The following is a 12,625-nucleotide window of genomic DNA, read 5'->3' on the forward strand; positions in this document are numbered from 1 at the left end:
GCTTCGGTTTTTTAGCTTTTGGTAAAAACGCCCCAAATGGCATATTCCTTAAGACAGACATGCAAAAAGGACAAGTGGTATTTTGATCATTTAAAAGACACAATCCTCTCTCTCCTCTCCACCAAGCTGCCAGTGCTGGACCCTTAAGCAAGTCCCTTAACCCTCAATTGCTAAGTAGTATAAAATCAGATAAAAATGTCATACATTGTTGGTATGTCAACTAGTAAAGACTGGAAGATTTGATATACTGTACAAGTATATGTGGAAAATTTTAATAATGCTAAAACCTGTCTGTAAATGCCCTGCATCAGGTTGTGTCCAGCTAATCTTAAAAGACTGTTGAAATTGCAGTCTGAAACCAGCTTAAGACTTATTCACTGTGCTGTAAATGTAGGAAGATAAAGCATGACTTTATCTACTGTGCCTATTGAACTGTCTCTTTAAATGCCATGCTGTAAAATGCAGATCTTTTTAGCTTGAAAGCAGCATGCTAAAAGGGCCAGTTTGTATTTTTGGCCTTTTGTATTTTGTGTTGATGATACCGATCATCCGTGTATGAGTGTGTTTGTGCATGCTACAGGAAGCTGATAATGATTTCCGTTCCATACAGCAGTAGCTACACATATTTTATCGTTTGTACATTAGCAAATATTAATTTTAGCATTTATTTTAGGCATATATATATATATATATATATATATATATATATATATATATATATATATATATATATATATATATATATAGTGAAGCTGCTCATAGCATTAAATAGTTACTTACCACACATGTAAGTTTATGTTCCCGTCCTATACAGTATATCTTTTCTACATCCCTGCTTGAGCTCTAGGGATCCAGACAGACATGGCATCCAGCATGGCTAATAACTAATAGCCGGTGCGTTGTGTAGCCAGGCGCCCATGCTGAGTAATGGCGTGAGGCTAAAGAGCTGGTAAGCGATAGCTGGGAGAGCAGCCGCGGAGTGTGAATCATACCTCATTACTCAAAGCCCTGAAAGCCTGTAGATTTTTAGACCGCATCACCACTAATCTCTCAGTTTTTAATCATTCTAACTTGACGTAGAATATGAGAATAGAGCGGAGGAAAAAGCATTCGTGAAAGACAGGATGTTTTATCTCCAATTTTTATCCCCTTTTCTCTTATCCTCCCTCACTCACTCTCTTGTTATCCATCAGTTTCTTCCCTGATGCTTTGTCTATGTAGGTTTCCATGGAGACCGGGGTCTTAATTGGCTTGTTAGAGTGTCGTTTGGCTTATTGTGGTTAGTGCTGTCCATCTCCTGTGCCTTGCTAAAACAGAAGAAGATGTTCATAAATGAGACAGTAATCAGAATATAGAGGAAAATAATTAAAATTTTTTCTGTGTGTGTGTGTGTGTGTGTGTGTGTGTGTGCGTGTGTGTGTGAGAGAGAGAGTCAGACAGAGAGAGAGAGAGAGAGAGAGAGAGAGACAGACAGACAGACAGACAGACAGACAGAGAGAGACAGACAGACAGAAATTTAGACAGACAGAGCGAGAGAGAGACAGACAGAGAGAGAGAGATTTAGATAGACAGAGAGAGACAGACAGACAGACAGACAGACAGAGAGAGACAGACAGACAGACAGTCAGACAGAGACAGACAGACAGACAGAGAGAGAGAGAGAGAGAGATGTGTATGCACAAGAATAAAAGAATAAAAATGAGGCATTTTGGTACAGTTTGTGTTGCTAATTAGAGGTCCATCTGGTAATTAGAAGTCCATGCTTTATTATAGATGAGCAGTTACCTGAGGTGATAGAAAGTCATACACATCTGTGAGTTGTAGCAATATTCACCTCAGCCCCTTACTAATTAAGTGTAGACCTTCAGGCTAAGGCTGAATTGGTTCTCCTGCTATCTTTTCAGATGTACAATACCGCTAAGGGTCCCCATGGTGTGTGGCATTATTACAATATTATTTTAATTCTTTCAGATAGCCAAAGAATAGAAGGTTTGGTATAAGAGTTAGACAAGGGCTTAAACTCAAATTTATCTACATCATCTGTAGCATATATAAAATATTAGCCAAGTTGTTAGTATCCCTTTTCAACTCAAGGTCTACTCTAAGAACTATAATACTAAATATTTAGTAAAATTATTTGAAAATACAAAACATAGAATTATATCTATTATATTTTTTATTGGACACCCTAGGTCGGAAGTCGATGATCGACTTTGTGGTTGTTTCATCTGACCTCCGGCCGTATGTCTTGGACACTCGGGTAAAGAGAGGGGCGGAGCTGTCAACTGATCACCACCTGGTGATCTAGGTGGTTGGCCTATCGGTTGGCCTTGAAGAAATTCTGGCAAACCGTCCGGCGTCTCAGGAGGGGGAAGCAGTGCCCTGCTTACACTGTTTACAGTTTACAAGTGGAGGAGTTTAAGTATCTTGGGGTCCTGTTCACGAGTGAGGGAAGGATGGAGCGGGAGATCGACATGCGGATCGGTGTATCTTCTGCAGTGATGCGGTCGATATACCGATCTGTTGTGGTGAAGAAAGAGCTGAGCCGCAAGGCGAAGCTCTCTATTTACCAGTCGATCTACGTTCCTACCCTCACCTATGGTCATGAGCTTTGGGTCATGACCGAAAGGACAAGATCCCGGATACAGGCGGCCGAAATGAGTTTCCTCCGCAGGGTGGCTGGGCACACCCTTAGAGATAGGGTGAGGAACTCAGTCACTCAGGAGGAGCTCAGAGTAGAGCCGCTGCTCCTGAGGGGAGGTGTTCCGGGCATGTCCAACCGGGAGGAGGCCCCGGGGAAGACCTAGGACACGCTGGAGGGACTATGTCTCTCGGCTGGCCTGGGAACGCCTCGGTATTCCCCCGGAAGAGCTGGAGGAAGTGTCTGGGGAGAGGGAAGTCTGGGCGTCCCTGCTTAGACTGCTGCCCCCGCGACCCGGCCCCGGATAAGCGGTAGAAAATGGATGAATGAATGAATGAATGAATGAAGCAAAGTTACTTAATTGATCTAATCATTTTGACCCAAAGTATGGTTATATCGTCAACTGCGTGTAGTGGAAAATGACACAGTCCTGTATTTAAAAATAAGCTTCTACTTTCTCAAGGTTCACATTCACAAATCCCTATTGGTGAATCAAAAAAAAAAAAGAAAACCAAAAAGTGATGTATTTGGTTTCAGCTTACACAGTTTTAGAATTAGAAAACCATTTTAATATAAAATGATCTTTGCACTCATGAAATATACATTCTATTTTTCTACTAATTTATTTATTTTTGGAAAATGTTCTGTTAGCCAAGTACTAGGTTAGTTTTTTTTTTTTATTTAGAGACCCTAGGAGCCTCTTGTTATTGAATGTAAACAACAGAAAAACTTTCATTTTTAAGTCTTTTTCTTTTCCTTAGTGATGACTTAGTTTGTTTGCCTGCAACTGACTTCAGCATGTGATTAAGGTTAGCAATCATCCTCACTATACTGATCGTTGTAGCTAACACTTTACCTGATTTACTTCACATTGGGACACTGCTCACTGTAATTCTATGGCACCAGTTCATTTTTGACATTTCAAAAACTCTACCAGCTTGGTGGAACATGTTTATCAGGCATTATATTTTTTTACACGCTGTACAAATCACATTCACCTTCTGATTCATGGTATAGGTAGATATGAACATTCTGTAATGTGTTACTGAGAGATTTCTCTAGCTGCATCCCAAAGGATGTTCTATACACTATACACTGTATGTTTTGCTGTCTAGTGTAATTTTAGGTAGTATTGTCTCAAATAGAGCAATAATGCTTTATTACTATCTTGAATTTTTTTTCATCCAGTGCCTAGTAGCCCCACTCTTCTTCTGCTAGGCTAAAGCTGTGACCACTGAGTGCATGAATTGTCCAGCATTCCACACTTGCAGAAATAAAAACAAAATCAATTAAACACTGCAATATTCAGAACTTGTGCAGTTTTTCAAAATTACTACTCATTTTGGCTAAAGTGTATAATCCGATGTCACTGTAGTGGTTTAAAAGCAGAATCATGTGCTTCCAATTACCAAAATCCAAATAGTTTTCTGAAAGAATGCACAAAAAATTTGCAAATTCTAGCAAAAGCTGCAGAAAAATCCATTTTTTTTTGGACACTGCAATCTAAAAAAAAAACCAAAAAAAAAACTTTGACATCTTAGAAACACTATCCACAGTATTTTCCGCACCATAAGGCGCACCGGATTATAAGGCGCAGACTCAATTACAGGGTCTATTTCTGTACTTAACCCATACGTAAAGCATACGGTCTACAAAAAAGGTAACAGAAGCAAAACAGTGAGTTTAGTTGAACTTTGCTCTACTATTTAACAATACACACACACTATTTTTTAACCAATCTTCTCCCACAAATCCATCAAAGTCCTTATCTACTGTGTTTTCTTAACTTGGCGCAGTACATTTTCTTGCTTCCTCCACTTCCGAACCATAGACACATTGATGTTGAATACTTTCAGCTGCTCTATTCCCATGTACAACCGTGTAACTGATAGCCTGTAGTTTGTATTGTGCCTCGTAAGCATCTGATTTTTATTGGCGGATGGCAAACCAACTTAAGCAGCATTTACCGCCTCCTACTGGACTGGAGTGTGGAGCGTATTATGGTTAGGAAGACACAAATGTTGTTTTGCAACATACCGGTAGTATACCTACGGGAGGCGTGGCGAAGGAGCGTACGTACTGTACGTATTACGTAATGTTCTCTGATTGGTTTATCGCTGCACGCGTACGTAGTGTATGTATTACGTTCCTGTGTCAGCGGGAAATGGTCCGACAGTCAATCAAGTGGAACGCTTACCAAAGTCACACAACAACATTTTTACAGATTTTTGTAACTCAGTGCACACATAAGGCGCACCGGGTTATTAGGCGCACGGACGATTTTTGAGAAAAGTTAAGGCTCTTAGGTGCGCCTTATAGTGCGGAAAATACTGTACTTCAAATGCGATGTGATTTGGGACCCACTTAGATTTTATGGCAAAATCCACCCTAAGTGTCACTGTGTCAGTTGCCTTTAGGTGTGCGGTCTGAACAGCGATGTGCATAATGTCAGTATTATCGTCTACACTACATACACTACAGATAGCTCAGCTCTGAATAGGGTCCTGCTTTCTATAAAGCATTTCTTTCTTTTTTCATCTCCACTAATAAAGCATAACAAGAGTATGCTGTATAAGAGTATATTTCCTGTCTGTCTGTGTGTGTCTTGTCTGCTTGGTATTTTGCATTCCTGTTTCTGTGTTGAATCTCCTTATGGATTAAAATGCATTCATCTGTCAGTGAACTGGAAATATCCATGTCAGTATCTTTCGTCTAAAAATATCACTCATATTTTCTGAGCTTTATTAAACATACAACATGTTTAACCATTCTCACTGTCGCTCTCTTTATTTTTCTCTATTTCTTTGTCTCTCTCAGAGGAAGTGCATTCTGGTCTATGGTCAGGCTGCTGGAATGCTACTCAATAAATGGCCAGGCTCTTTTTTTTAGTCTTTAACAGCCTCGTGAGTGCTGTTATATAAACAAATCGTTAAATATCAGCGCAAGTGCGTAAATGCTCCTAATGAGGCCTCGGGGAGGCGTTACTTGTAGACAGCTTCACAATAGAATAGCAGCGGTGAGAATTTAGGTCTGCTTGTATGCGTGTGTGTGCCTGTGTGTATGCATGTGCTTGTGTCTGTGTGCATTGTTTGTGTGAGTGTTTTTGTGTGTGTGTGTGTGTGTGTGTGTGTGTGTGTGTGTGTGTGTTTGTGTGTATGAGTGTGCATGTGCTTGTTTCTGTGTGCATGTGTGCATTGTCTGTGTGTGTGTGTGTGTGTGTGTGTGTTTGTGTGTGTGAGCGCATGAATGTGTTTGTGTGTATGAGTGTGCATGTGCTTGTTTCTGTGTGCATGTGTGCATTGTCTGTGTGTGTGTGTGAGCGCATGAATGTGTTTGTGTGTATGAGTGTGCATGTGCTTGTATCTGTGTGCATGTGTGCATTGTCTGTGTGTGTGTGTGTGAGCGCATGAATGTGTTTGTGTGTATGAGTGTGCATGTGCTTGTTTCTGTGTGCATGTGTGCATTGTCTGTGTGAGTGTTTGTGTGTGTGTGTGTGTGTGTGTATGTATGCATGTGTTTGTGTATGGATTCAGCTTGAGCTGAATCCATATTTTACTCTCAACAATGTTTCCTTTTCCTTATTGAGTGGAATCTATTGTGCCTCTATTGACCATGCTGACCCATGCATACACGCAGTGTGTTTAATTTTTAAAGCTGAATAATCTCGTAGTCTTTTTGCTCTGCCGCCTGCTCGTCTAGAGACAGATTGTGTCCCTCCCTGCCATTATGCTTGTAAAAGAAAGTGAGAGAGATGGAAGGACACAAGAGGTCGGTATTCAGAGGCTTATTTGGATGTTCACTTACAAGTGATGTCTCTTTCTGTGTTCCCATCTGCTTTGGGAAAATCAGGTGAGAAGACAAGCACTTCGTCTGCATTGTCAGGCTTTAGAACTGCCATTTTCATTTTTATTTCCTGCCATTTTTAATCCTATCTCTGACGCCCAGGCACATCCATCTTAAATGAGTATCCATTCATTCTTCAATCTGAATTAAAGAGAGAGCAGTTGAAATGTTCTTGGCTCCTGGGATATACTAGCGCAGCACAGCGTTGGGAGGCCGAAGTGGATGCAGTGCACTGCGGTTATGGCAGCAGGAGAGAAAATGCCTGTTATTTTTGGCGTGTGGTTTTGAAGCAGCTGGAGCTGCGAGGGAAGTAGCATTGGTTCCATGCTGCACGTCACCATGTGTTCCTGAAGCACAAGGCTCTTGCTGGCTCATACAGTAGAGAGACCTGTCTCCTGTAAGCTATTGCTTCTCCTGGTTGATCAGTGACACCACTCAAAGTTATTAATCAATGTCCATTGGACCGTATCGCGGCAGAGGATAGCAGGAATGTACAATCGTGTGCCATCATTAACCAGTGTCAGGAGATCTCAGGGTGATTCATGTGCTTGCTTTTGACATTTTCACAAAATCTCTTCCCTTCCTGAGCGTACAGTACGTTAGTAAGAAAGAAAGAAGCAGTTTTAAAATATTCAGAAATTTAAAATCTGATTTAGTTTAAAATGGATGCTGCATTTGTTTATGTTAAATATATATACAAGTGAATTGCTACTGAAGGACTTACACACAGCTGACTCTGAAATTCGTAATGCTGTTTTACAAAACATTTCCACAGAAAACGATAATGCATTCATTATTTTTCACTGAGTACTTTTGCCGAACAGAGTGTGTGTGTGTGTGTGTGTGTGTGTGTGTGTGTGTGTGTGTGTGTGTGTGTGTGTGTGTGTGTGTGTGTGTGTGCTTGTGTGTGTGAGTGTGTCTAGGATTATTGGAGAGAACTGAAGCTTGCCGAGAGGCTTTAATATATTTTTCTGTAAAGATTTGAACTCCCTCACTTATTATGACTTACTGTTTAAATGCCAACTGTCCCAAGCATGTGGCAGATTTTGGATTAGCATTTAAAAAGAAAACCAGTTCTTACTGACTGTATTTTCTTTACAACTCCTCAAAGATGCAGACTGTATTACTATATAAAACTGTATCTTTTTTTTTTTTATAGTGGATTATATAGTGTCTAGTTTTCAGTTAATCTTTTTTTCCTGTAAGCATGTATATATCTCGTTTACAGGTAAAGCAGGTAAATGCTGAAAAAAATACACTGACTCAGCAGTGTCTAGCTGGCCTTGGAGCTGAACCCTTCATTTAACAGTGTGAGGTGAAGTGTTACCGAGGATCTGTTTTCCTCTTGGAAAATAAAGCAATTTGTATTTAACAGGAAATTATTAGTTACCCTGTTCAAGCTGATTGCCAATGTCTCCAGAAGACTTGTGTTATGAGAAAAAGCTCTTTATATCCAAACCAGAAAGCTCGATCCCAGTTTGGTTGTGTAAACAGTTTTGCTAAATTTTTTCCCAGAAATCTGATTTACTTAGTATCTCAACCATAAACAGCCAAATGCACGTTTCCAAATGTTTAGTAGGGTGCTGCTGTGTTTTATTTATATAAGGTGACAACACAGCAAAGCAGTGTGGACAAAAAAAAAAAAAGAAAGATCTGATAACGACATGGTCTCAGTCAGTTCCTGATAAACTCAAGTGTAGATCATTTACAGTAAGAAAGAGATTAGACTCTAAATCATTTCATCCATCCATCCATCTGTCTGTGCATCTATCCACCTAGCCATCCATCCATACATGCATTCATTCTTCTGTCCATCTGTTTGTCCATTCACCCATCTGCCCATCCCTCTGTCCATCCATCTACCTATCCATCCATTCACCCATCCCTCTATTTATCCATTCGTTCATTCATCCATCCATTCGTCCATTGATTTGTCTGTCTGTCCATTCATCCATACGTCCATCTGTCTGTATGTCCGTCCATCTGTCCCTCCATCTAGCCATCCATCCTTACATGCATTTATCTTTCTGTCCAGCTGTTTATCCATCCCTCCATCCATCCATCCATCCATTCATCCATTTACCTATTTTTCCACCCACTTATCCATCCATTCATTCATCCATTTACCTATTTTTCCACCCACTTATCCATCCATTCATTCATCCATCCAGCCATTAATTTTCATTCATACCACTTATCCTTCACAGGGTCTCAGGGATATATCAGGGAAAGTAGGGCACAAGGTAGGTTCTCCCTGGATGGAACGCCAGCCCAGTAAAGAGCACAATTTTTTTGGATGCATAATTAACCAAATCAAATTTTTCAGAATAATATCATACTTTGATTTAGTGCAAATGAAACTTCTGGGTATGATCAGTGTTAATACATCAAAGCCTCATGCATGTAATAGATGATTTAACTTGATGACGCTGAATTAGATTGAATGCATTTGTGGACATACAAAAGCATCCTCCTCTCCCTCTTCTATCCCCCTTTCCATTTTCTCAGTGAACTAATCCTCTCCAACGTGGATGCTGATGTTTCCGGTAATTGGCAGTGCCACGTGACCAGTTCCCGTGGCAACAGCTCCATTGGCATGGAGATTGTGGTTTTGGAGACGTCTGCACTGTACTGCTCTGCAGAGAGGGTGAGCGGCAACAAAGGTGACTTCAGGTGTGCAAGGCAAAAGAAACACAAACCTATCTTTTCACAATCCACTACACACAATATTCATGTATCTGCATTTTTTTAGCTCAAGATGCAATATAGCTATAAGGTTAATCAAACGCATATGCAACAGTATTCTTAGCACGCAACAAATCTTCTGTGGCATCACAATCTGAATTCTGCCTAACCAGCAAATTACACACACCTCTCATTTTTTATGATCATTAACCATGTCTATGGCTGGCAGGGCAGCACTCAGTAGTTAATGAAACGAAGCCGACTGCCTCGCTCTGGCTGAATGTCTCAGCATTGCTGTGTGTTCTTTTTTTAATATTATTTTTTTGTGCTTTCATTTCCTAAACCTTCCATCTAGTTGCACTCTGCTGCCACAGTTTCAACACAATGTAAAGGACAATCAGCTCATTGTTATGGAGAAAAAATATCACTTCATATTTCTTATGACAAGCCCAGAAATAATATATTTTTAATTCACAAAAATGCCCAAAACCTGTGTAAAAATGTGCCTATACTGGAACATCAGTTAATATTTTTCTACATTTATTATGTAGTACTTTTAGAATGAGCTTTTAAATGCTATTGGATTTAATGCTTTTATCTATTGAAATAATAAAAGTTGAAAATGAAGGCAATATTTCCATTATCTAGGCACCAATGCAGTGATCTGATTATATTTCAATAGCAGCAGCCTTAATTTGACATACAGATTAGAACATAGTTAAATATACTTGGATTAGCATACAGGGTCAGCTACTGTATAAAACAGTGCCACTGGATCAGAGGGGGTTTAGGGCCTTGCCCAAGAGCCCAGCAGTGGTACTGTAGGTTGGCAAACTTGGCCTTGAACTCTGACCTTCTGATCAGTAACTCAAAGTCTTAACTATTGAGCCTCCTCTGCAATTAAGCAGTATTCCTATAAGCATAAATAAATAAATGAATGAATGAATGAATAAATTAATTAATGTATATATATATATATATATATATATATATATATATATATATATATATATATATATATATATACACACACACACACGCACACACACACACACGAATGCGTAAACTAATTGAGGCTTTATATGATGAAACACATGAACAATAGGAATAATTATAAGCAAATTAGTGAATGTTAAATATTAGTATAGAAATTATATAACTAATTATGTCCTCTTCTTTTGTTCTAAACCAATCAGTTCATTTAGTGTCTCGGATCCTGATGCTGCTTTTGTGTCTTACAGGTGGCCTAAAACCCAGGCTGGTTTAATGGCCTTTCTCCCATGTGCCACAGCCTCCTACAGCTCTCATGAGAAGAGGGCATGGCGCAGATGTGATAAGCATGGTCGATGGGCAGAAGACGACTACAATCAGTGCCCTTACTCCAGCAAGTTTACCCGCATGCTGCATGAACTTACACAGGTGGGCTAAAATAATTAATATTGTTTCTTACTTCACATATTCATGCTGGGAAAAACAATAGTTGGGCAGAAACCGTATTTATTATGATAATAATCCAGAACACCTGTTGAGTCCGGGTATGACTTGCCTTAATGTTCCCACGGTTGAAAGATCCAATTTGGCAGGGATCATTTTTTATTAGTTCTATCTTGCAGTTAATGTAATATGGTATATGTATGCAATTGTTTATTGTGCAGAACTAAAGTACAAAAAGTGCACAAGACCACCAGGGTTGCATGGATGAAGTCTCCAAAAGGGATATTAATACAATAGCCTCTAAAAAACTTGACATTTTTAATCTCTATTTTTCAAAAGACATCCGGCCCCAAGTGTACAGTACTATAAACTCAGACAAGTCTGTGAGGTATCATTATACCTTTTTTTCTATGTATTTTCTCATTCTGGAATTTAGGTTTTTTTTCACACAGGATGGTTTTGCTATTAGTTCCTTGTTCTAATTATGGGTTAATACTCTTTACTGGCCTGTGTTTTGGCCCACACTATGAACTTGGATTTGCCCCAATAAATTATATATTTGTTTATACACATGCATCCTGCCTCTCATTAAACATTACAAATAGCTACGCTGGTGTATGGGTCTGGTCACGTAGCCTTTCTGTTTTCTCAGTAAAACGAGCAGATTTCATTCTATATATAGGTACTGTAATGTATTTGTGTTTTGAATTTTCTATATCTATAATTAAATACAAACTCTAGATACTGAATACTATATAATCATTGATAGGGCCTGTGAAATGGCTAGTTACCTATACTGTAGTGATGTTGTCAATGCTGTTTAACTAAAGCAATTTGCAATTTTTAAATAGTTTAGACCTAACTTGGATAAACTAAAGTGAAACCTCTGTAGTATGATTTCAGTAATGTCCAGGTTTGTTGTCTTGCGTTAACACAATATTGTGCATTTTACAAAAATTTTAATACTGGGACAAAGCTTCTTGACTTGACTTGAAATTTGAGGTGATATTTCAGCAGTTGTTGTCTTCTTGATTACTCCGTTTGAAAAGATCTAATTACTTCACCCTCTAGCCGAGACCCCCAACACTTTTGACACAAATGCTTGGGCAAAGTAAGACTAGTAACACTGTAGTAAGAGATAACTTACGTTTAGTCTGACATTACTTACATTACTGATGGCAGAAAGTCTGGACTCCTTGGCAACTTTTATTGGCCAAGGATCACCGCAAGAGGTTCTCTGACGGACATGTAAAGCATCTAATCACAGTTTGTTTTTGTGCACTATCATGTTTAAGAACATAAAAAATGTTCTGGCATGCGTCCATAGATTCTTTTTAAAATGTTGTGCAAATTAATTAGTCTATACAGTAAACATCGCATCATTTGGAAAATCCAGGATTTTGCTGAACCTCATAAGTGCTTGTTGTCTCAGTTGTAAACACAACAACTTGGTTGCAAGCAAGTAAATCATGACGGCTTTGTTTCCAAGTGGGCCGTTAAAAAATGTGACACAAATCTCTCAAAAATCCTGAGGAATCCAACCAATCAAATGATAACTTCGAAGTGTAAAGTGTTTTCTCTTCTCTATCTCTGTCCCACACACAGATCACAGTAAACACCTCCAACGCACTTCTCCTGGCCCAACAGCTCTCCTCCATCACCAGCAATGCAGCAATGTTTGTAGACATGATGGACGTCATCTTTGTCACACATCTTGTTGAGAGAATCACACGACATGTGGATCGTCTCCAACAAGTAAGGACTTTCCCACAGCTTGCTCTAGACTCCATCTACAGACTACCGTGATTCTTCTGAGCCATTTTAGCATTTTAACTTAGCTGGATTTAGTTCAATTTCTGAAGAGTAAAGCAAAGAGTATGATTGAAAAAGTGGTCAAATCATTGTAGCTTTTGTGTCACATCAGGTCGAATCAGTACATCGGAAAAGACCAAATTTAAAGCTGCTGTTTCAAAAGTCTTTTAAAGCCATTCCACCAAAGCTTGCCTAAAAACAGATGTGTTT

General features: G+C 39.3%; 1 protein-coding gene across 2 annotated transcripts in view; it reads left to right on the forward strand.

The window, feature by feature from the left end:
• LOC113661016 (adhesion G protein-coupled receptor A1) overlaps positions 1-12,625 on the forward strand; it is a 191,052-nt gene that overhangs the window by 61,841 nt on the left and 116,586 nt on the right. The window contains exons 8-10 of one of the 2 annotated variants that reach the window (XM_027174915.2): positions 8,993-9,157; positions 10,411-10,588; positions 12,209-12,358. In XM_027174915.2, the coding sequence (XP_027030716.1) occupies positions 8,993-9,157; positions 10,411-10,588; positions 12,209-12,358 (493 nt within the window). Of the gene's footprint in view, positions 1-8,992; positions 9,158-10,410; positions 10,589-12,208; positions 12,359-12,625 lie in introns of those variants that run through there. The other variant, XM_047812765.1, reaches the window with a different exon arrangement.

This window comes from Tachysurus fulvidraco, chromosome 4 (genome assembly GCF_022655615.1).
Source record: "Tachysurus fulvidraco isolate hzauxx_2018 chromosome 4, HZAU_PFXX_2.0, whole genome shotgun sequence".
NCBI classification, from domain to species: Eukaryota; Metazoa; Chordata; class Actinopteri; order Siluriformes; family Bagridae; genus Tachysurus; species Tachysurus fulvidraco.